We start from the raw sequence: 25,653 nt of genomic DNA, 5'->3' as shown, positions 1-25,653 counted from the left end.
GACTGGTTGGCTGGTTCATGAATAATAAATGACCGACCAAGGCGGCATCACCGACAGTTTGACAGGAGATTTATGGCAGGTAGGCATGTTGAAGTGTAGCAGATACTTGCTGCTTTTCAACCCAGACCAGGGGCCCTTTATCAACCTTTATCTGGCAAAGCACTGAGGAGCTCTGGTTTACCAAGCTTACACAACTGTTGTCCATCTCCAGTACATCCAGTCTTTACTGTGACAAAAAGTGGACCTCATAAATACTTAAGACATTTTACATATCTTCAGAAAATAAGCTGTTTGTTACCAAATGGTACATGAATTCAATAAATCAAATACCCAGAATATTGTCTTTTTATACCAGTGTCTATGGGCCCAGACACACCAAACTGACTAGTGGCGACGAACGCCGACTGACGCTTCGCCTCACATCACCTGCCGTCTGGGCCAAAAGGTAGCACTTGAACACGCCGCAAAGATGACAGCCGAGGGCCCTGATTCGCTAGCTTAGCACTGATTCGCTAAGCTGAACAGCCAATCAGAGTGATCTCTTTCACTGACGGGCTCCACCGATTCAACATGCTGAATCGGCTGAAAAGCTGCCGACAGGGGTCCGGCTAGTGCCGATAGGGGTCCGGCTAGTGCCTACAGGGGTCCGGCTAGTGCCGACAGGGGTCCGGCTAGTGACGAGAGGGGTCCAGCTAGTGACGATAGGGGTCCGGCTAGTGACGACAGGGGTCCGGTTAGTGCCGATAGGGGTCCGGCTAGTGCCGACAGGGGTCCGGCTAGTGCCGACAGTGCGGGACACGCTGCAAAAACTACGGTCACAGACGCTCACTGGCGGCCCAACGTGTGCCAGGGCCTTATGAATCCAGTTGAATTTCCACAACAACAAAAAAAGAAGCAACTACTTCTTTAGAGATGATTCTATGGAAAAGTCTCCGACTGAAGTTCAAAACCATTTTCCCACAACATCACATTGTGCAAGGTAAGCTGCCACTATACGCTTTTGCATGTATGGGCCATATGGCCAAGAGAGCAGCTGAGGTTGGAAAAGAATAAAATTGATAACAGCAGTGCTTGCAATTTAGGATTTGTACTTTAAGCGTACGTAAAAATATCAACCCATATTATTAGTCTCAGTTGTTTTCCAATAAAAGGATTCCTTGACAACTGTTGCAACCACAAGCACCAGGCTCGTCAGTGCAGGGAGATGTTCTACTGGCTAGAGCAGACCATGTCCCAGTGGCAGGAGGGGGTTTCTAGACTTGTGCCAGTGGCAGGAGGGGGTTTCTGGACTTGTCCCAGTGGCAGGAGGGGGTTTCTGGACTTGTCCCAGTGGCAGGAGGGGGTTTCTATAGAGTTAATGACAGTGTGGAACTGCTACTTGGAGGCAGGCATCCTTTCTCCATTCCAGCGTATACCCCATGGTGACCACACGTCTCCGTCTAGCTCATTGTTCCCAATGCCTACGCTATATCCTCATTGACAACACACACGAGTACTGCTGCTGCCACAATCACGACACTCTCCTGTCTTTTATCGTGCAGAAAACTGCCCGAATGGGGACAAAAGGGCCTGGATTTGGTTCTCTATTTCACCGGAGCAATGTCTGGTCTGCTATTAATAAGAACACCGCTCTTGGGGAAATGCTCATCCTACTCGTCGCCTCATCTTCTGATACAGAAAAGTCCTAACACCAAAAGGAAGTCAAGAACAATTGGTTAGTGATGGAGACCTGCAACCCCCACTGAGAGCATGCCAGGTTTTGCACAACTATAGCAGCAATCCAGTGTACATGGCAGGGAGAGGACAATGCTGGCTTTGTCCCCAAGCTCACACACACACACACAGTCAACTCTCTGAGGCCTTGTACAAGTAATGAAGTCTGTACCAAAAAAAGGGAGGGTTGGAAACCCGCTGCTCTACACAAGCAAATATCTTTCCCCAGTCCAGTTAAATGGTTAGTTATTTCAAGTTGGGCTGTGATTTTGCTTTTGTCAAATATTTGCGCTCAACTAAGCCTGCTACAAATGTGCTGGAAGGCTCCTGCCACTACTTTTGAAATGACAAAAAATGGTTGGTTTTTATAAGTAACATGATTTTAAGGGCTGTGGCTGCGAGTACTGCACAGGTCAAGGACGGGGAATGAAACAAACTGGTGTAGTTAACTATTGACAGGGGAGCCCATGAGACCAGAGTATGAATGGAGGGTGCCTGAAACCAATTACGCAGTTCAAATTGTCTACGTCTCTGTGCATGTGTGTTAGCGTGTTAAAGGTGTGTGTGTGTGTGTGTGTGTGTGTGTGTGTGTGTGTGTGGAGGGGGGGGGGTATGAGAGTATATCTCTGGATTTCAAACTGATTTTAAGGACCTAATGTCAACATGGAAGGATTTCAACTGTATCAAGGAGCCATAAGCTTTGCAACTTTTTGACCCAGCTAATAGCTTGTCAGATAAACACAGTACCCAGCAGAATCCCCCCCCCAAAAAAAGTGTTGCCACTGCACCATTGCCAGATTCTGCCTCTCTTCTTCTAAACCACACAGAATTTTTTCCAACTACAGCTGAGCCTACATCTTGTCATTTGTGAAATGGTTCCAAACCTCCTACATATTTGCCAAATAAAAACATATCCTGATAGCAATTTGAATGTGTTAGATTGTGTTTTGGGAACCTTACATACTTACCACTTATCAGTGCTGGTTGTGTTTGAAACCAGTTGCACATGGAGAAAATCGTGGGGCTCTGAAAGTTTCGTGGCTTGTCAGCCCTTGCATAAAGAGCAGCCATGGTAGGTTGTGTTGTGTGCTTTGCCCAGTTGGCAAGTAAACTGCACGTTGATGCACAGGTAAAAATGCTCAATTACTGGGGCGTCCGGGTGGCGCGGCGGTCTATTCCGTTGCCTACCAACACCGGGATCGCCAGTTCGAATCCCCGCGTTACCTCCGGCTTGGTCGGGCGTCCCTACAGACACAATTGGCCGTGTCTGTGGGTGGGAAGCCGGATGTGAGTATGTGTCCTGGTCGCTGCACTGGTCAGTTGGGAGGCGCCTGTTCGGGGTGGGGGGGCTGGTGGGAAATAGCATGATCCTCCCACGTGCTACGTCCCCCTGGCAAAGCTCCTCACTGTCAGATGAAAAGAAGTGGCTGGCGACTCCACATGTATCAGAGGAGACGTGCGGTAGTCTGCAGCCCTCCCTGGATTGGCTGAGGGGTTAGAGCGGCGACCGGGATGCGGTTGACTGTACATGCAAGGGGACTAGCAAAAAGTGGCTTGTAATAGTTTAACAGAGGTGGACAGGGCCTGGAACAGGAGATGTGAGGCATACTCTGATAAGTATAGTATATAGTAGCATGGTGGTTCTCCAGAGCAAAGCATCAGGAGCAGGAGACAGCCCAAGTGTTGTTAAAAAATGAGAACTGGTTGTTGATTATCACCCCGGGGTTCCTTGCAAATCCACACAGTATGATTATCAAGGTATAGAGCCTGATCAATATATTCCTTGGGATGGAAGGGGTGAAAAGTCACTTAGTTTTGGACAAACTGAGCTTGAGGTGCTACTCTCTGATCCATCAGGTGAGGAGAGCAGCAACCTGCACAGAAGCCTCGGTACCATTTGGCAAAAAAGAAAGACACGAGTTTGGTATTGTTGGCATAGCAATGCCAACAATGAATGGCCCAAGCGAGGTGGTGTAGGGTGTGAAAATGAGTTATTTGGGCACTGAGCCTTGAGGCACACCTATGTCAGACACCTGACCCCTCCACGATACTTGGTATGACCCCCTTGACCAGGTAGGATTAGATCCACTTTGGCACCATGCCAACGTAGCTCCAGTCCATCAGTCTCAAGAGCAGAATCTGGCGATTCACTGTGTCAAACGCAACAGACAGGTTAAGGCGGATTACAACTGATGAACTGAAGGCAGCTTTGGTTGAGTAGACAGCTTCAGTAACTGCCAGAAGAGCAGTTTCTGTGGAATGGCCACTATTGCGGGAAAGAAAGGAGAGGTGACTGCACGCTGCTTGTTCAAAAGTTTTCACTAGGAATGGGTACAGCAAGACCGGCCAACAGGTTTGGATCACAGTGTGATCAAGTGGTTGTTTTTCAGTTGGATGACCCGAGCTAGCCTCAGGCCATTGTTGTCTCTGAAACTGTGCGGTGTTCTCTTATTTACCTGAAGCTTGGCCCCATCCTCCCTCAGAGAATCACTGAACCATAGGCAGGGGAGGTGCAGAAAAGCTGATTTAGTAGCAAAGAGGCGTTATTTTTATAAGTCCAGGGGACAAGGTGAGACATAGGGTAAGAAGTTGCACTGTCAGTTTTCAAGAACAACAGGTTCTTATATTTGGGAAAGGCTGAAGGACACAAGAAGTTGATGGGCTGGTGGGAGACGGGGAGCAGAGGCTGCAACAGAAGATGACACGGAAAATACATCAAGTTGCTCACAATGGAAACAGTACCCACTGCAGACCACTGCCATGTTTCTGTAGCATGCCACAGATGTGCCAATGTTTGTGCCAGTCAGATGATGTTTGACAAGGTAACTAACACAATGGAAGCAATGACAATGCTGGTGAAAGATATGGACCCTTGAATGGTCCTGAAGGGACTAGAATAGATGTGTCTTGACATCATTAATTTCTAGAGATTTGCTTTGCAGTCATATATGAACAGAACAGGTGGTTAACCAAGCCAGCCACTGTGGATGCTCATCACCATTAAGTTTTTCTACCCTCCTGGGTCCAACATGCGCTTCTGTTAAAAAGAAGCTAGAAAGGATATTTGCTTCATAACTACTTGAAAATTCTGCTACAACTTTTGGGGCAATCATTGCCAGGTGATGCAAGCAGTAGAGGAATACCATCTGTAATTGAAGTTATGTTATACAGAAGACGGATGTGAACCATCTGCTTCCGGAGGAAGTTGGTTAAACGTGTTGATATTTGTAAGGTCAGCATGTGATTAAATATCGCTCGCTTTTTGCGAGGGCAATTTTATGATCATACGAACTGTGAGCTCAGATGATCATGTGTTTGCCATATGATGGATATGTTTGCTTACCTTTAATCTTTGACCACATATAACCTATACCATGTTTAACGTTAGCCTGTACTGCTGAGATAAACGCTTAAAGTTCATATGGGGCAGGGCAAAGGTGGTGTTATAAAGTGTCTTCTCCATGTGAACAAATAAAGGCCTATTGTTAACTGTTAGCTGTTAGCAGACGGATGGATGAAAAACTCATCGAGCGTAGCAAAAGCTTACCAAAAGCAACTGGAGAAGGGGCCTTGCTGGCATGCGAGCTGGAAGACACGAGATAAGAAGCAGAAGACTGAACAACTACCCTATGGCCACCGCTCACAAGGGGGTGCGCCTACTTACTATGAAGTTGGAGCGCTCTCAGGGGAGGGCGCGCACTTTGGTAACCATGCTTTTGTGTGTCCTGTGCTTGCAAGCATTAACAAAGCGTGATAATACTGCGAAGAACTGTCTCTGAATCCTGTGTAGTCTGATATATCGTTACCACCTATCCGTGTATCATGCAATCATTTCATATCCAATGTAGAATCCGAAATCAGTAAGCCTAGAACGGGGCAGTTTTTCGTTGCTTCGGCCTTGTTCCGAAGTTAAAGGCAGAAGATGAGAAAATGGGATATTTCTCGTCTTCGATTTGGTCATTTAACATTTCCAATTTGTTGTGTGCAGGAAGTTATTGACTTTTCTTTTTCTGTGTGCCTGGACAGACGTGAGTAGCTGCCCCCGGGTCACTCAAGTCGTTGCACTCTGCCCGGTAGCTGCTGAACTTTAAGGAGGTTATAAACTGCAGTAAAACTGCAGTAAAGCGAGCAACTGAGTGTGAAACCGTGGTCAAAGCCAGCCGCCATCTGAATTCCATTGGGAAACTGGTGTAATTACAGCAAGGACAGCTTCGGGGCGAGGTGAAGGTCCTGAAAGATACATACACCCGTTATCTTTCATGCTCTGTGTTTTTTTGTTAACACAACGCTGACATCAGTTTGCGTTGATATTTTTCCTCAAGTTTGACCTACTGTAAGTTTAGCTTTGCCAACAGGTCATCAGATAACTCCTACAGATTGCTGTTCCCAATATCTTCTCAAACAGTATTTTTACTGTTAGAGAGCTGAGCTGTCCCGGTCACTGCTCCGCCCCCCTCTGCCGATCCGGGGAGGGCTGCAGACTACCACATGCCTCCTCCGATACATGTGGAGTCGCCAGCCGCTTCTTTTCACCTGACAGTGAGGAGGTTCAGGAAGGGGACGTAGCGTTTTGGAGAATCACGCTACTCCCCCCAATCCCCCCCCCCAAACAGGCGTCCCAATCGACCAGAGGAGGCGCTAGTGCAGCGACCAGGTAACATATCCACAGGCGGCTTCCCACCCGCATACACGGCCAATTGTATTTGCAGGGACGCCCGACCAAGCCGGAGGTAACACGGGGATTCGAACCGGCGAGCCCCGTGATGGTGGGCAACGGAATAGCGCGCTACGCTAACCCGGACGCCCAATAGGTTATCTTTAAATGGAAGAAATACATTTAATGTACAGAAGTACTCACTGCCAGGGTCAGTACTTTTTAGATGGGCGTTTGGCAGCATTTCCAGCTGTGTCTTCTCAGTTATGCTTGTATGAGCTTTGTATAGTTAGGTTGGAGATTTTGCCCATTCATCCATGTACATTTGTTCCAGCATAAAACAACACTAAATTAGATGGAGTATGTCAGTGGAAAGTCATTTTTATTCTGCAGTCATAACACAGAATTTCAATAGGATTTACATCCGGGCTTTGGCTGGGCCGTTCCAGAATAACCTTTGTGTCATCCCCTGGTACTCTCTGTCTGCCTTGGCTTATTGTCCTGTTGGAAGTTCCCCCGTGTTGGTAGGCAACGGAATAGACTGCTACACCACCCGGACGCCCCCGCCTCTAACAGCATTAAAGTGGAGTCCTCCCACTGTAGCCGCTTGTGGAAATTGCAAAATAGAATAACCTCTTAGCTCTTCGGGCAATCTGGTGTGTTTGCTTCACCGACGCACTACACTTTATCATGTCTTCTTAAACTGTGATCAAATCCTACGAGAAAACAAAGCCAATCCATTCACATGATTGGCTTATCATCATCTCTGTCAATCATTTGATTAGATTATATTAGATTAGAGAGCATTAACAGATTCTGGCTGGATGATGGATAAAAGGGTGTTCAAGCTGTGGAAACTGCTTGCATAGCAGTTTTCTAAATGGTATGATTTCATAACACTATAAGAATTATTATATCTGTAAATGGTACATTTGGAAGAAATGTGACATGACCAAGTATGTTTAACGTAGGCTGCACTCGGTCATCTTTCTTCTGTCAACTCAGTTTTAAGTGGGAGATCCCCAACATCTTTTTTAGTAACTTGGTTAATAGTTGTTCTGGTTGCTAACTCCTGATCACCTCTTCCATCATTGCATTAAAATTTGACCTCACTTCAAATTAACCTCCAATACCCTAAAAAAAACCACACATACACTACCGTTCAAAAGTTTGGGATCACATTGAAATGTCCATATTTTTGAAGGAAAAGCACTGTACTTTTCAATGAAGATAACTTTAAACTAGTCTTAACTTTAAAGAAATACACTCTATACATTGCTAATGTGGTAAATGACTATTCTAGCTGCAAATGTCTGGTTTTTGGTGCAATATCTACATAGGTGTATAGAGGCCCATTTCAAGCAACTATCACTCCAGTGTTCTAATGGTACAATGTGTTTGCTCATTGGCTCAGAAGGCTAATTGATGATTAGAAAACCCTTGTGCAATCATGTTCACACATCTGAAAACAGTTTAGCTCGTTACAGAAGCTACAAAACTGACCTTCCTTTGAGCAGATTGAGTTTCTGGAGCATCACATTTGTGGGGTCAATTAAACGCTCAAAATGGCCAGAAAAAGAGAACTTTCATCTGAAACTCGACAGTCTATTCTTGTTCTTAGAAATGAAGGCTATTCCATGCGAGAAATTGCTAAGAAATTGAAGATTTCCTACACCGGTGTGTACTACTCCCTTCAGAGGACAGCACAAACAGGCTCTAACCAGAGTAGAAAAAGAAGTGGGAGGCCGCGTTGCACAACTGAGCAAGAAGATAAGTACATTAGAGTCTCTAGTTTGAGAAACAGACATATTATACCTCACAGGTCCCCAACTGGCATCTTCATTAAATAGTACCCGCAAAACACCAGTGTCAACATCTACAGTGAAGAGGCGGCTGCGGGATTCTGGGCTTCAGGGCAGAGTGGCAAAGAAAAAGCCATATCTGAGACTGACCAATAAAAGAAAAAGATTAAGATGGGCAAAAGAACACAGACATTGGACAGAGGAAGACTGGAAAAAAGTGTTGTGGACGGATGAATCCAAGTTTGAGGTGTTTGGATCACAAAGAAGAACGTTTGTGAGACGCAGAACAAATGAAAAGATGCTGGAAGAATGCCTGACGCCATCTGTTAAGCATGGTGGAGGTAATGTGATGGTCTGGGGTTGCTTTGGTGCTGGTAAGGTGGGAGATTTGTACAGGGTAAAAGGGATTCTGAATAAGGAAGGCTATCACTCCATTTTGCAACGCCATGCCATACCCAGTGGACAGCGCTTGATTGGAGCCAATTTCATCCTACAACAGGACAATGACCCTAAACACACCTCCAAATTGTGCAAGAACTATTTAGAGCAGAAGCAGGCAGCTGGTATTCTATCGGTAATGGAGTGGCCAGCGCAGTCACCAGATCTGAACCCCATTGAGCTGTTGTGGGAGCAGCTTGACCGTATGGTACGCAAGAAGTGCCCATCCAACCAATCCAACTTGTGGGAGCTGCTTCTGGAAGCGTGGGGTGCAATTTCTCCAGATTACCTCAACAAATTAACAGCTAGAATGCCAAAGGTCTGCAATGCTGTAATTGCTGCAAATGGAGGATTCTTTGACGAAAGCAAAGTTTGATGTAAAAAAAATCTTATTTCAAATACAAATCCTTATTTCTAACCTTGTCAATGTCTTGACTCTATTTTCTATTCATTTCACAACATATGGTGGTGAATAAGTGTGACTTTTCATGGAAAACACAAAATTGTTTGGGTGATCCCAAACTTTTGAACGGTAGTGTATACATTTTAAGTCGAGTCAATTTTATCTGTGTAGCCCAATATCACAAATTACAAATTTGCCCCGGTGGGCTTTACAGCTACGCAACATCCTGACTTAGACCCTCGCGTCAGATAAGGAACAACTCCCTAAAAAAAAAAAAATCCCTTTAACAGGGAGACATTTTTCTGAACTTTGACCTCACAAATTCCTCACTAGAGCCAAAGAAGGTCGAATCGGTTCATCTGGACACAACGTTTACCGACAGATACGTTTCACCACTCATCTAAGTGACCTCTTCAGTCTAAACTGACTGCAGGTGTCCCCACCCCCCCTTACATACAATACAGTGGCATAACAACCAATACCAAGGACCAGTTTCATGTGCAAATATGGGTGTGACCACCAACTAGAGTTTCAAAGGCCATGTGTACTATTCAGAGAGGCTTGGGGAATAGCTGATTGTAAGATGGCGACCGATGTACTCTTAGGCTGTCCCCTTGGTTCAGGGATGGTCGTTCCCTCTTAACATAGAGGGCCTCTTTGGGCCCAGACGCATCAAACTGACAACAGAGAACTAGCGGTGACGAAGGCTGACTGTTGCGTCGCCTCACATCGCCTGCATCTGGACCAAAAAGTAGCATTTGAACACACCGCAAAGACTACAGCCAACGGCCAACTAGCATGTACGTTCAGTGCCTGCGTGAGAGGAAAGTTCTTGAAATGTCCAGGTGAAACGAAGACGAAAAATGAGAAGAGCCTTCTGTGTACAGCCTCGACTTCCGTCGTTTGCTTGCTTTCGTAACCTCCGTTTCCCTTCTCGTGCACTGACTCGCTAAGCTGAACAACCAATCAGAGTGATCGCTCCCACAGATGGGCTCCGCCGCCGAGTCAACATGCTCAATCAGCCGAAAAGCTGCTGACAGGGGTCCGACTTGTGCCAACGGTGCAGGACACGCCGCAAAAACTAGAGCAACGGATGCTCACCGATGGTCTGGTGTGTCGCAGCCTTTTGACTCCCCGTTCAAACCAGCATTCCTCCCCATCAAGGATGAGCACATCCTCATCCCCGAAAGAGTGGCCACCGGCCTGTAGATGGGTGTAGACTGTGGAGTCCTGGCCTGATGTGTTAGCTCTCCTGTGTTGTGCCATTCTTTTGGCCAGTGTCTGTTTAGATTAGCGCACCATTGTCATGCGATCCACTTCCTAATGTCTTATTCTATCACTGGTACAAATCTGATATCATTTTACTATACAAACATTGAGATATCCTACTTCAAAATCCCCTCCAAGACCAAAAATGACGCAACCACAGACACACTTCTCTGGAATTTGACCTTTCACCAAACAAATTCCTCAATAGGTTAGTTCACAGTTGTCATGGCAACCGCCTCCTAATGTCTTATTATATCACTCGTACAATTTCTTTTTAACAGTTTACTGCACCAACTTGGAGAAATCCCACTTCAAGATACCCTACCAGACCAAAACTTACACAGGCAGATACATTTCTCTGAACTTTGACCTTTCACCAAATTCCTGGAATCCGCTTCTTAACTTATTATTGTATCACCGATACACATTTGGTGGTTTTGGTGCACATTGCTCTGTAGCGCTTGTCAGGAGGTAGGAATTTAAACAGACTGTTCCTGGGTGTGGGGGTCAGTGCTGACTCTGTCTGCCCATTCCCGGGCTCTAGAGGTGTACAACTCCTGCAGGGTGGGCAGGGGAGCCCCAATGATTTCTTTCTGCTGTCCTTACTGTTCACTGCAGTCTGTCCCTATCCTGTTTGTTGCTGCTCCGAACCAGACTGTGATGGACGTGCACAGGACAGATTCAATGACTGCGGTGTCGAACTGGCTCAACAGCTCCTTGGTCCCTGGTGGTGCAGTCGCTGGAGTAGAGGCAGAAGATCAGTGGGGAGAGGACATATCCCCGGGGAGCACCGGTGCTGACTTGTCTGTATATCAGAAGTCACTTCCTCCAGGTTCACCTGCTGTTTCCTGCCTGTCAGGGAGCTGGTGATCCACTGACAGATGGCGAGGGATACAGTGAGCTGGGAGGCTTTGGAGGAGAGGATTTCTGGAATGATGGTGTTGGAACCCTGAGCTGAAGTCCACAAACAGGATCCTTGCATATGTCGCTGGGCAGTCAAGGTGTTGCAGGATGTAGTGCAGTGTCATGTTGACTGCATCATCCACTGACCTGTTTGCCCGGCAGGCAAATTGCAGGGGGTCCAGCAGGTGTCCAGTGATGTTCTTCAGGTGGGCCAACACCAGTGGTTTCAAGGGCTTCATGACCACAGACATCAGAGCGACAGGCCTATAAGTCACTCAGTCCTGTGATGGAGGGTTTCTTGGGGACCGGGATGATGGTGGGGTGTTTGAAGCAGGAGGGGACTTCACACAGCTTCAGGGATCTGTTGAAGATTTGCGTGAACAACATTGGAGTCAGTTGGTCAGCACAAGCTTTAAGGCAGGAGGGGGAGACACCATCTGGACCCAGCGCTTTCTTGGTCTTCTGTCTCTGGGAAAAGCTGGCTCACATCCTCTACGCATATCTTGAGTGCAGCCTGAGTATCAGGGGAGAGAGTAGGGAGGTTGCCAAAAATGTGCATCCCCACCTTTGAGAAATCTCATTTTAAAATGAGCAATAATAAAACAAATCAACTGGTCTTGATTCGTTTTATTATTGCTCACCTCTTGAGGAACTTGTTTGGCGAAAGGTCAGAGTTCAGAGAAATGTGTATGTGCTTTTTCGGTCGGGAGTTAATTTGAAGTGAGCTTCCTCAAAGATTTTAAGTAAAATATTTCAAATTTTCATGCAGTGATAGAAGAGGAGATTAGGAGTTAGCAACCACAACACTGAGCTACTAACACATTTGTGGATGTCCCACTTAAAACTGAGTTGACAGAAGAAAGATGACCAAGTGCAACCCACGTTAAGTGTACTTGGTCATGTTACATCACTAACAAATTTTATTATTCACAGATAGTACAATTATTCTCATAGCATTGTGATATCGTACCATTTAGAAAACTGTGCTATATAAGTAGTTTCCACAATTTGAACACCCTTTACTCCATCATCCATCCACGCATTATCTAAACCGCTTAACCTCCTCAGGGTCGTGGGGATGCTGGAGCCTACCCCAGCAGTCATTGGGCAGCAGGCGGGGAGACACGCTGGACGGGCCGCCATTCCATCACAGGCCAACACACACACCTAGGGACAATTTAGTGTGGCCAATTCACCTGACCTACATGTCTTTGGACTGTGGGAGGAAACAGGAGCACCCGGAGGAAACCCACGCAGACACGGGGAGAACATGCAAACTCCACGCAGAGGAGGCCCGGGGTTGTACTACCCTGGGCCTCGAACCCGAGACCTTCTTGCTGTGAGTTGAATCCGCTAACCACTGCGCCACCATGCTGCTTTTTTTTTTTAATCCATCATCCAAACACAATATATAATGCTCTCTGATCTAGTCAAATGATTGACAGAGATGATGATAAGCCAATCATGTGAATGGATTGGCTTTGTTTTCTCCTAAGATTTGATCACAGTTTAAGAAGACACGATTAAGTGTAGCGCATTGGAAGTGTCAGCGAAACAATGCAAACATATTTATCAAAGCCCAAAAACAGATGAAACAAACACATCAGATTGCCTGCAGAGCCAAGAGGTTAGTCTACTTTGCAATTCCCACAAACAGATACAGTGGGACGACTCCGCTTTAATACTGTTAGAGGAGACACTGGGAAAAGCAATCTCTAGGAGTTATCTGATAACCTGTTGGCAAAATTAAATTTACAACCTGAGGAAAAAGAACAATGCAAACTGATGTCAGCGCTGTTCATAAAAGAACGTGGACGGAAATGTGTATATTTATCTTTCAGGACACTTGGCCTCGCTCGGAAACCACCCTTCCCATAATTACACTACTTTCGCAAGGGAATTCACACAGCAACTTGGCTTGACCACAGCTTCACACTTAAAGGCCCACTTTCACAGCTGATAACTCCCTCAAATTAAGCAGACGCCAGACAGAGCAGCATGACTGAGACCTTGTTCAGACTGCAGGCGAATCAGATTTGTCTCTCACATCGGCAGACTGTCTGCACTGTTATTTGCAAGGGATCAGATCGCATTTGAGTGTTCAGACATCACCGCCCTATCCGCATGGGTTGCCGTGGTAATAACGTGGGTGTGAGTAACTACGTACACTGGTGACACGGTTTGCAACACGGCGTGAGAAATGGGGATCCATCAATCTCGCCCTGCAAACGATCGCGCTGTCAAGTCGCGGTACAGAACTCCTCCGCCGCAGCAGACAAACCCAACGACGGAGGAGGTCGGTATATATGTTGCGATGTGCCGTGCTGCGGTCATGGCGAGCTCCACTTCCGTCACTCTTGACTTGACATCGTCATTGGGTGATGCCAATGCCGGTGTGAAATCTGATTTGGTCAGCCAGAGGGTCCAGACCAGTGGTGGATCTAGAGATTTTTTCCTGGGGTGGCAAGACTGTGTCCCAGAGGTGGCAGCTGCCACCCCTGTTGCCACCCTGTAGATCCGCCCCTGTGAGGGGGGGGGGGATTCTAAATCGGCGACTTCTGTTTGAGATGAGTTTGGTGCGGGTCTCATTGACCTTCACCATGCATGTACATCAAATATACTTTAAAAACATATTATCTGATTTATAAATGGGGTGGCAACAGGGGTGGCAAGACTGTGTCCCAGAGGTGGCAGCTGCCACCCCTGTTGCCACCCTGTAGATCCGCCCCTGGTCCAGACTGAGACGCATCTGAAGAAATCCGATTGGAATCGCATTTCAAACCACCTCCAAATGTGGCTTCCAATTTGCAAATATCGCATTTCATGTGGGGTTTTTTTGCTGTCCAGTCTTTCCCCTGCCCCCTTTTCTCCCCCAATTGTATCCGGCCAATTAAATTACCCCGCTCTTCCGAGCCGTCCCGGTCGCTGCTCCACCCCCTCTGCCGATCCGGGGAGGGCTGCAGTCTACCACGTCTCCTCTGATACAGGTGGAGTCGCCTGCCACTTCTTTTCACCTGACAGTGAGGAGTTTCACCAGGGGGACCTAGCGCGTGGGAGGATCACGCTACCCCCCCCAGTTCCCCCTCCCCCCTGAACAGGCGCCCCGACTGACCAGAGGAGGCGCTAGTGCAGCGACCAGGACACATACCCACATCCGGCTTCCCACCCACAGACACGGCCAATTGTGTCTGTAGGGACGCCTGACCAAGCCGGAGTTAACGCCGGGATTCGAACCGGCAATCCCTGTGCTAGTAGGCAAAGGAATAGACCACTAAGCTACCCAGACGCCTTCACTGTCCAGACTCTCTAATATCAATCTGGATACGATCTGGATATGCCCAAAAATGGATTTGGGCTGGCAAACTGAACAAGGCCTGGATGACTTGGGGCAGCTACTCACGTCTGTCCAGGCAGGCACAAAGATAAGTCAACAACTTACTGGTCACAAAAAAAAAGTTTTTTAAATAAAAAACAAAAAGTTAAATGACAACATCCAAGATAATAAATATTCACTTTTCTCATTCTATTTAACTTTTTATTTATTTACTTTTTAAAGTACTAGTAGTCTCATGTTCTATAAAAAACACCCCATTACTGGTTTTCTTATTCTGGAATTGCAAACGAACAATGAAATAACAGGTCATTGGTTTTCTGATTTTGGATTCTAAATCGGATCTGAAATGATCGAATGATAACACTTGAATGAGTCGCGACACTTCTTTGCACCTAATACATTTTCTAATGTTTTATGGGGGAAAAAAAGTATGAATACTATATCATGAATTAGTCAGTATTCTATTGTTCGTTTCGTTTTGTTTATTTTCATCAAAGAAATGACTGGCCAGGTTCAAATGGCCATGAAAACTTGATTTTTAGTAAATAACATTGTTAAATCAAGTTTCGCAAGCCTGCGTCAATGTTGTGAGTGGTTAAAATGTTGAAATTATTTCTTGCAATTAAACCCTTTTTTTCCCCCCCAAGTTTTGAGCTGAAAACATGTCGGTACTTCCCATGGGTGATGAAACAGATTGGGGTGGTTATGAATTCAACAAAAAAGACTGCCTCAAATGGCATCTATGAGGGAGAAAACCTATGTTCTCCCTTTCCTATGGGGTGAAACACATGATCAACAACTGACATACCCCATATTGCAGAGCCAGCACACATGGGGTTCAGCACAACAGACTGGTGGTGTTCAAACACCTAACACAGAAGGCCATGGGTATGCAAGTTCTCATCCCAATCCAACAATTACACCATCTGATTTCACCGATTAGTCCTTCCCCGTCACATTGAAGGTGTGGTAAAATCAGTGAAATCAGCTGCTGTTGTGTTGGATTGGAATTAAGGCTGACCCCAAATGTCCCAATATTTGGCTACTCATTCGACTCGTCGGCATTGGTAGCATAATTTCAGTATTCAGATGCTTCATGGGTTTGTTTGTTTTGTTTTTTCCCTTTTTGTTGCACAGCCAAATTTTTATTTACAGTATCTCGACTAACTGCCCTGCAACATAGCCTAAGGCAACATCTAAATGGCTTTTACGGCATGGAGAATCCATTTTCCGATGCATTACCCGAGGCTAATTGGGGGGCACAATACAAATTCTAACATGAGTAACATCCACCGTGGCCTTCATTCCCTGCCAAGTGTCCGGTTCACAAGTCGGAGAGGGCACAATTCAAAGGCTCCATTTATACTTGGCGTTAAAAAATATCTTGGGGGTGATCAGTTAGAAATCCCATCGTATCTTTCTGCATAAAAATCCAGGGGGTCATATATCCAGGGAGCACTGGGGACAGATGGTTTAAGATCTGGTCTAGCTGTTTAAAATATGATAAACCCCTTAAATCAGCATATCTCAAAGTGTGTTGTGCCCCCCCCCCCGCCGCATGATGGGGGAACGCGTGACGGGGGGGGGGATATAGTGTGGAACTACTGTCTTGATGGAATCTTTTTCATGGCAGAACAATCAACAAAACGTGCTTTCATGAGACAGAGAGTCTGTGGGTTCACAGAATGGAGATAGATATTTGACAGGGAGAAAAGAAAGACAGCGACGCTTCCGAGACAAACGAGACAAAGTGCTTAGCTGACGGTAATCAACCGAAAACCAAGTCAAGAAAATACGACGAAGCCTGTCTTGCTCTTGGGTTCACAGTGAATGTGGTGGGAGATGAGGAGAGACCAGTGTGTATTTTATGTCTGAAAACTCTGGCAGCTGGTAGTATGAGACCAAACAAATTAAGAGGACACTTAGAGACATTACACCCCAGTCACATCAATAAGCCACTCGAGTTCTTTCAGAGAAAACTTGGTGCATACCGCCAGCAGGAACATTGCTTTGTAAAAGCTGCATCGGTGAACAACAAAGCACTAATGGCATCATACAAAGTCACATACAGAATTGCCCAGTGCAAGAAACCACACACACAACAGCAGAGGAGCTCCTACTTCCCGCGGCTTTAGATATGGTGTCAACTATGTTTGATGAGACAAGTGCCGCAAAATTGAAGGCTGTCCCTCTGTCCAATGATACAGTTGCAAGACGTATATGCAACATTTCAAATGACCATGAAGAGCAACTCACTGAAAAACTGAAAGACAAACGTTTCTCCTTACAAGTGAACGAGGCTACTGACAGCAATAAAGACTGCTTGTTTATTGCTTATGTTCGCTTTGTCCCATCAGTCATTGTGTGAGGTAGGCTTCTTGACTGTTACCTGACACAACATGGGCTGAAATGGGAGAACTGGGCGGGTGTTTGCACGGATGGTGAACAGACCATGGCAGGGAAAACAAAGAGATTGCAGGCACTAATCAAGAGGGTCTCGCCAAACGCGTAATGGACACACTGTGTCATACACAGAGAAGCACTAGCTTCAAGACAGATTAGCCCTGACCTAAACGAGGTTTTGGCCAATGTTGTTAGCATGGTCATTTTCATCAAAACAAGACCCCTGAGACCGTGGCTGTTCTCTGCACTTTGTGAGGAGATGGGAGCTGAACATTCAGCTGTGTTGTTTCACAGCGAGGCTAGGTGGCTCTCGTGAGGTAAAGTGTCGTCAAGAGTCTTCGAGCTCAGAGAGGAAATTCGGGTGTTTCTGGAGGAGGAGCGTATGCATGAAGTTGCAAGCAAGTTTAGTGACGAACAATGTCTGATGAAACTGGCCTATCCCAGCGATATACTATATGGAAAGCTGAATGAATTAAATCTTCAGCTTCAAGGCAGAGACAAGCACCTTCCTCACGTGTCAGACAAGATCAGTGCATTCACTCAAAAGCTTGAGATGTGGGGCAGGTGATTTGATCAAGGAAATACTGATTTCCTTTGAGAATCTGAGTGAATTTGTTGAAACCAGTGATTCTGGAGCCACCACAGTGATTTAATGTCTTAAGGAGCACATCTCTTCCCTGAGAGGATTCTTTCAAAAATACTTCCCAAACAACAGTGCTCAGTATGACTGGGTGACAGATCCATTCAATGCAGCAGCACCTGCTGATTCCGGCTCTGCTGAAGAGAACCAGTTCATCGAGATGACATCTGACTCCACCCTGAGGCTGAGCTTTACAGCTCAGACACTGAGTGAATTCTGGCTTGGTGTGGAGAGGGAGTATCCACTCATAGGACAGAGGGCTGTGGGCATTCTGCTTCCCTTCGCCACATCCCATCTCTGTGAGACAGGCTTTTCTGCTGTTGCCTCACTTAAAACAATGTACAGAGCTAAGCTCAACACCGAGCATGACTTGAGAGTGGCAGTATCAAGCCTGCAACCCAGCTTTGAAAATCGCTTCTCGGCCTTTTGGCTAAGATCAAGTGTAGTAAAAGATGTGCGATGCAAAACTGGCTCATTGCAGCCACTAATGGTGATAAGACTTGAGCTCTCACAATTGACTTGCTCATTGTTTTTCTCAAATAACTGCATTTGTTCTTTTTTTATACACATTGCACTTTATTGTTATTGTTCTAGCAAAGACCAAATATATGTCTGATAAAGTTAAAGAGGAACTTGCATTTGTTATTTGCACAATAGCAATTACTGAAAGAAAAGTGAAAGGAGGAGTGTCTGGGTAGTGTTGCCTACCAACACGGGGATCGCCAGTTTGAATCCTCATCTTACCTCCAGCTTGGTAGGGCATCCCTAGAGACACAATTGGCCGTGTCTGTGGGTGGGAAGCCGGATACGGGTATGTGTCCTGGTCGCTGCACTAGTGCCACCCCTGGTCAGTCGGGGCGCCTGCTCAGTGGGGAGGGGGAACTGGGGGGAATAGCGTGATCATCCCACGCACTACGTCCTCCTGGCGAAACGCCTCGCTGTCAGGTGAAAAGAAGTGGCTGGTGACTCCACATGTATCAGAGGAGGCATGTGGTAGTCTGCAGCCCTCCCCGGATTGGCAGAGGGGCCGGAGCCGCAACCGGGGTGGCTCAGAAGAGTGGGGTAACTGGACGGGTACAATTGGGGAGAAAAAGGGGGGGAAAACACCCACAAAAAAATGGAAGGAATGTTCATGATCTTGATGTTATTTAAATAAAGTTAAACTTGGCCCATTTTGTCACCATTTTGTTGGGGAGAGAGGCATGAAAATTTTTCTTCCTCCAAAGGGAGGCATGACAGAAAAAGTCTGAGAACCACTGCTTTAAATCACTGATGCAATAATATTTCCTAAGGGCAATTCAGCTACCTTGCTGAATTTCAGTAAGAATTCATTGAAATAAACAGGTTTTACATATTTCACTGAAGTGCCAAAAACCCTAACATATTCTGATCGGCCTCCAATTCAAGGATTGCAGCATGTTAGTGAATGGTAAATTGGCATAATTTACAAGAGTTGTAGTTTATGTATCTATTAGCTGGGTGGCTAGCGCTACAAGCTATCATGTTGTTTGTAGCTACTGCAGCTAGCACTGGTTCCTAACATCACATGAGTGAGCCAATGCCTGTGATTTAGCTCATCAAAGTGTCCAGACAAGATGTGATAGTTTAGCAGATTCACAAAAATAGGAAGCAGTCATCTTGCAGAGTGTTACCTTTGTTTTTCCCTCGTCATTTCCGTCAGAACAAGTGAGCGAAACTTCGCTCAAATAGTCAAAGAGGTTTCTCAACCAAATGAAATGTCACAGATTAACTAAAAGTACTCACTCGCATCACATCATGTTAGGATGAGCTGTGATTGATTTTAGCAGTAGCTAGCAAGTGATGTTACAGCGTCACTGTCTATTCATCTCCACAGTATAACTACAGCCAAAAAGTCAGCCAACTGAAATCCAACTGACCTTTCTTACATAACCAAGGTACTTGTAAGTCCCAGTTTTTGATAAGGTGAGAATTCAGGAGGCAATTCGCTTACAAGAATGCAGATGTGCATTACTATAATCAGTATTGCCATTAAACGGTACCAACTACACAAAAAGCCTGACCTTTAACAAATGTTCCATCATGATGTTCTGATATTCCAAGACGATATTGCTCCCAAGTGAGACAGATGCTTTCCACGAATGACCCAATCACCAGATCTAAACATCATTGATTGGGGAGATCTGGAGTGCAAAGCACAATTCAAGTCTAATCAAATTTTATTTCGCTCTTAATCACAATTCAGTCCCCGTGGTCTTCACAATGACATTACATTCTCCAACAGATAAAAATAGAATAGGTGCTAATGTACAACACTCCCTATCCTAGATTTCTACCTTTGTCCCTCCTAGAACTAGATGCTTTCCTTTGAAAAGAATGCTCCAGTACCCTGCTGCACACTGGACTTGTATGACAGCATTCCAAAAAGGACTGAAGCTGTTCTGAAGGCAGAGGGTGGCCCTGCTCCTTATAGGGTACTTCATATCAATACATTGTTAGGTGCCTCCTTTATTTTGTCTACCCCCATACACACAAAATACTTAAGTCAATTTTATTTGTATAGCTCAATATCACAAATTAGAAATTTGCCTCAGTGGGCTTTACAGCAACACAACATCCTGTCCTTAGACCCCCTCATCAGACAAGGAACAACTCCTTAAAAAAAACCTTTAACAGGGAGAAAAAAAATAAATGTATTTGATAGTATTATCCTTGGCTCAGCTTTGCTATTCTGCTATTAATAATTTTGCCAGATGTATTAAGTGTCTTATCTTATCCCCCACCACCACCACATACGTATATAGTATTTATACCCTTCACTAGCGGTGAGGGCAGGCAGAGAAAAGACTTACAAAATGGGGCATTCATATTCCCCACGGTATAAGGAGACTAGGCAGGACCTGTTAATTATTGGTGAAAGGGAAAAGCTCAGTTCTTAGTTATTTTAACATCCTCCAGATGTGAGCTGAGTCACCTATGAAGGAAGAATTCAGATAAGGATATGAAGGTATTTTCATTTCTCTCTATCATAACATATTCCGACCTAAACCAGCTATTAAGAGTTGTCAGAACACAATGGACAAGAACAGCTTTGATAGTATTGTTGGGAAACAGGCACGGTATCCCTTATCATGGATGTCGAAATTGCGCTATTTGCGTTTACATAATGGCCGTTAACAGCAGGACTGAATCTGGCAAGGATAGGCAACTTCTGCGGCGCGTCAATTCTGCTCCCAATCAATCAAATTTTATTTACATGGCGCGTTTCCTACATTATAGTAATGCCGCGTGCTTTTCATAAACGTGAAAGGTGCACCGATGAAAGGAAATGAATGATAAAAGGGTGGGTGGGTGGGTGGGTGGGAGGGGAATAGACAGCCAAAACAAAAACATCTGGCCAAGCAGATGTTTTCAGTAGGTAAATGTCTCTCTCATCTGGGGTTCATAATCCCGTCACCACCGGGATTCGAACCCACTTCAACGGGAACCAAACCTGGTTTTGGGACTCCTGACCCTGTTCCGTTTAGGACTCGAATCCCCCACCCCACCCTCGATAGCTGGGGGGGGAGCTCAACCCCAAACAGAAACTCTCCCTTCAGCTGGCCGTATTGCATCAGCGCCTGTAGTAAACCGGTGCCTGGTAGTGCTAATAGTAGTACTAATAGTAGTACTGATAGTAGCGCTAATAGTAGTACTGATAGTAGTACTGATAGTAGTGCTAATAGTAGTACTGATAGTAGTACTAATAGTAGTGCTAATAGTAGTACTGATAGTAGTACTAATAGTAGTACTAATAGTAGTGCTAATAGTAGTACTAATAGTAGTGCTAATAGTAGTACTGATAGTAGTACTGATAGTAGTACTAATAGTAGTACTGATAGTAGTGCTAATAGTAGTACTAATAGTAGTACTGATAGCGGTACTAATAGTAGTACTGATAGCAGTGCTAATAGTAGTACTAATAGTAGTACTAATAGTAGTACTGATAGTGGTACTAATAGTAGTACTAATAGTAGTGCTAATGGTAGTACTAATAGTAGTACTGATAGTGGTACTAATAGTAGTACTAATAGTAGTACTAATAGTAGTGCTAATGGTAGTACTGATAGAAGTACTGATAGTAGTGCTAATACTAGTACTGACAGAAGTACTAATAGTAGTACTGATAGTAGTACTGATAGTAGTACTAATAGTAGTACTAATAGTAGTGCTAATGGTAGTAGAAGAAAGGAGCGGCGTGCAACGAGAGGCGGTATTACCGCAACTCGAGGCTCGCGTCTCAGCCCTTCCTTAGCCCGCTGCGGTGCCGCCAGCAGCAGCGGCGTTCTGAGCAGTCCGCCATCCCAGCTAAACCTGTGCGCCCTCCCGGCGGTACCGAACCCGTTTGCACCTGGCCGACTCCCGCAATAAATGGGCGTGTTGCCGTCGACTCGCTTCAAACCCGTCGCCGAATCCGCCGTTCTGCGTAGACTCGGTGCGCACGTTGTCGCGATAATAAACCGACATCTGCGATTAGACGAGATGTTTCTAAACCCGTATAACGTTTTTCGAACCGATTGTTTCGGGGAGAGGGGGAGGAGGGGGGGGGTTCCGCCGGGGGCCATTAAGTTAGGGAGCTAACGTTAGCCATTAGCCGTTAGCTTACCAGCATTTTTTGTAGCCCTCGGTTTACTTTGTAAAAAAGGTGCTCGTTTCGGTGAGAACCCTGAGGCGTTCGGGCGTTGGGTTTTCTGGGGGGGGGGGGGTTTAATTTGGCTCACCTCGATCTTGTCCACACTCCTGGCACAGCCGACAACCCTCATGCCCTGCTGGACAAGCGCCCGGGCGACAGCCGCGCCGATCCCGACCGAGGCTCCGGTCACCAGAGCCACTCTGCCCTTCCAGCGCTCCATCGCGAGACCGCAGCCCTTCTTCCCCCTTAGACCTGTCGCGTCGGGGACAAATACAAAGAGAAACACCCCCCCTCCCCCGCTCCCCTTCTTTGCCTTTCTGGGCTCTGGTCCGTTTCGGTTAAAAACCGGTCAGCAAGCAAGGCGGGTTGTGGGGATCTCTCCCTGATCCGGTCTATGCGGCATCCGAGAGTTAAAAGCCCCGGCGGCCGTGCAGAAGCCTCGGGCCGAGCGCGCTGGACTAATGGTGCGACGGTGGCGTCTGGAGACGGGTCGGGCTGCTCTCGCATCGCCGCCCCTCTCCGGTTTGGAGCTCCCGGCGATTGCGAAATCGAACGGGAGTCGAAAGTCTGGCCGGCGCCCGGCCATCTGCCGCCATCTACCGGGCACAAGAGAACCGATGCCGTGGTTTAAAATAATCCCAATTTTCGGTCGTTGTTTTTGTTTTGTTTTTTTTTGGGGGGGGGGGTTACACCAAAATCTGTGACCCGTGAAAATATGTGACGCTGTTTTAAAAAGGGTGCTGGCAAGTTTAGGCATCCGTTTAGACATGGTCGATATTGAATCGTGGGTTTGCTTTGGTCAACATTAGGATGAGCGTCGGGAGGCCGGAAGGGAGGGGTCACATAATCTGACGGGTCACCGGTTTTGGCGTAACACCGGTTGTGTGCCAGCTCCTGGAGTAATCTGCACACGACGGAGAAACTGTTGCGATTTAATTCATCATTAAACATCTAAAACTAAAAGGAATGATAAATAAATCACAGCAAGGCAACTCGAGTTTCTGTTTATGTTAACAAGGGGGCAATTTCTGGGATAGTGGCTCGTGGGTTGTATCTTAATCATTTGTATAATGCTTATAATTTTAGCCCCCGGTATCAGAAAGTATCCCCCCCCCCATATTATCTCTTGTTTTGCTGTGTTGTAAAGCTGCATGAAAATACAGAGTCAGAATCATGTTTATTGGCCACGTGGGTTTGCACATACATGGAATTTGACTCTGGTTTCGTGGCTCTACAACACAACAATCTCCAGATATATACACAAGGATTGACTATATACGGGTGAAATAAGAGGTGCAATGGTGCAAAGAATATGACAGCCTATTTGAATGTTTTTTTCTCTACTTCTATAAACTACCCTAAGTTCGAAATGAAGTAGCTTGATGTCCTCTGGTTTACATTTAAAATAAAACCATGAAGATCACTTCATTAATATGCATTCCCTCTCTTGGATTTAACATCTTACATTGTGCCACATGTATACAGTTTTCTTGAGAGACCATTTCATACAAAACAAGGCCCGCTTATATTGATTGCAAATCCACCTGTGCTCAGTTGGATCACTGCACATTAATGTCATGGACTTCAGCAGGTCTCACTAGTGGAGGGTAGATTAGATCAGGTTTACTGTTAAAGACTGCCCGTGGAACTTTGGAATGGAGTCGTTCAGAGGCAAAAAGTAGGAGAAGACCACAAAAACATCAGCGAGGCTCTCACATTTCCTACAGTGGCACTGTAAAGTCCACGGTGACAAAATGGAAAACACATGGCCAAGCCCAGATAGACACCATCAAGATCAGGTCATCCTTCCAAGTGGAACAGAGCAACTGTCACAGAAAAGACAAAGAGACCAGCTCCAGCTCTCAGAGATGCCAAGCTCATTGGAAGGAATAGAAGAACCTGTTCGATATCTTCAACACTTCTCAGATCCACTGAAAACACTGGCTTTCTCCCCTCTCTAGCTGATTGGAGCCTTTGAGCTCGGGAGATTCCAGAGAATATTTACCTTGGAGGACCCATTTATCGATGACACATCAGCTCTCTGAGAAGTTTTGATTTGCCTCGAACTCACTTGTTGAGATATCTGCTGGTTCGTGGTTTTACTCGATCTGAATTCAGCCACTTCCCAGTTCTTCCTCCGAAGACCCAATCAGACCACATCCTTGAACTTAACCCTGCTGGAAAAGGTAAGTAAACTTTATTATACAATTAATACTCTTAGCCAAGTACTACTCGAACCCCTGAAAAAAATTGATGGGAGAGTGATACGGAAAAGTCCATTGCAGAGGAAACGTGGGATCTCGTAATTAAGAGGATGTGCTCCTCCTGAATATGCACGAGGCCTGGTGCGATCCGCTTCAAGGTAGTTGCACCGCCTTCATTGGTCTAAAGAGAAATTGGTTAAAATCAACCCAGACTCGGACCCAGCATGTGACAGGTGCAAACAAGCCACTGCCAGTCTCTTACAGGAATCGTGTTCCGGTCCTGCCCAAAACCCAGAACCCAGTTCTGGCGTTTCACGTTCGAGGTCTTAGCCACTGTTTTGCATTAGCCACCTGGTTCATCTCTGGGGTGGTCCCAGCTGCTGCACGTTCTGGTCCTGCCAGACTACCTGTCGGCCTGCTGCACTTCACTGGCTGGCACACTGTTCTGTCTAAATGGGAGGAGGCTTCCCCTCCTGCTTCTGCACAATGGATGACAGAGGTTCTGCAGTCAGTGAAACCAGAAGAGATCAGACACCACGAGAGGGTCTACATCCAAAGTCCACTCTACCCAGAAGCCCTTTTTAGACTTTGTGGAGGAATCGGATGCTCGGTTAGTAGCCGAAATTGATCAGTTTTACAATCTAGATCTCAATCTTTTCTCTTCCATCTTTTTTTTTTCTCTATTTACTTTTTTTTAATCCGTTTGTCCATTTAATTTAGGTTTATTGCTGCATTTTGTTACGGTTTAATTCAACTTAATTGAGATTATCTTGAATAGCGTGCCCGAAGGGGTGGGAGTACGATGGGGGGATTTCAGATGGGCCTGTGTGGTGTTGGGAGTTTATTAGTTACTCCAGGGGGGTTGTGTTGTTTGTATTTGAAAACTGAAGATAAACCTTGTTTAAAAAAAAGAAGGGAGCCACTTCTGAGAAACACCAAAATTAAATCTTGCCTGAAGTTAAAAGCCACATGACACAGTCTGAGCTTCTGGCAGGAGATTTAGTGTTCAGCTGACAGCAAAGTTGGGCTCTTGGGCCTGAAAGTAAAATGTTATGTTAAACACAGCCCCAGCAGCCGCCTACCATGCAGCGCGGTGGTGGCAGCATCGTGCTATGGGGTTGGATATTCTGCAGGAGGGAACGAGAAACGTGTTGCCATTAAGGAGGAGGTGGATGGAGCCAAATAAGGGCAAATCCTTTAGAACCGGTTTCAGTCAGCAGGTCTGCCTTTAGGGCACAG

At 45.9% G+C, this 25,653-nt stretch overlaps 1 protein-coding gene and 1 pseudogene across 2 annotated transcripts in view; one reads left to right on the top strand and one right to left on the bottom strand.

The window, feature by feature from the left end:
- The window catches only part of dhrs11a (dehydrogenase/reductase 11a), a 42,783-nt gene extending 19,979 nt beyond the window's left edge, over positions 1-22,804 (bottom strand). Inside the window, exon 1 of one of the 2 annotated variants that reach the window (XM_056284431.1) lies at positions 22,299-22,804. In XM_056284431.1, coding sequence (XP_056140406.1) covers positions 22,299-22,430 — 132 coding nt within the window. In that variant the 5' untranslated portion in view covers positions 22,431-22,804. The remainder of the gene's footprint in view (positions 1-22,298) is intronic. The other variant, XM_056284430.1, reaches the window with a different exon arrangement.
- On the top strand, positions 17,970-18,143 carry LOC130117351 (U2 spliceosomal RNA; annotated as a pseudogene).
- Positions 22,805-25,653: the final 2,849 nt, after the last annotated feature.

The sequence above is a fragment of the Lampris incognitus genome, chromosome 8 (genome assembly GCF_029633865.1).
Source record: "Lampris incognitus isolate fLamInc1 chromosome 8, fLamInc1.hap2, whole genome shotgun sequence".
Classification (NCBI taxonomy): Eukaryota; Metazoa; Chordata; class Actinopteri; order Lampriformes; family Lampridae; genus Lampris; species Lampris incognitus.
This window is presented reverse-complemented; position numbering and strand designations above follow the sequence as displayed.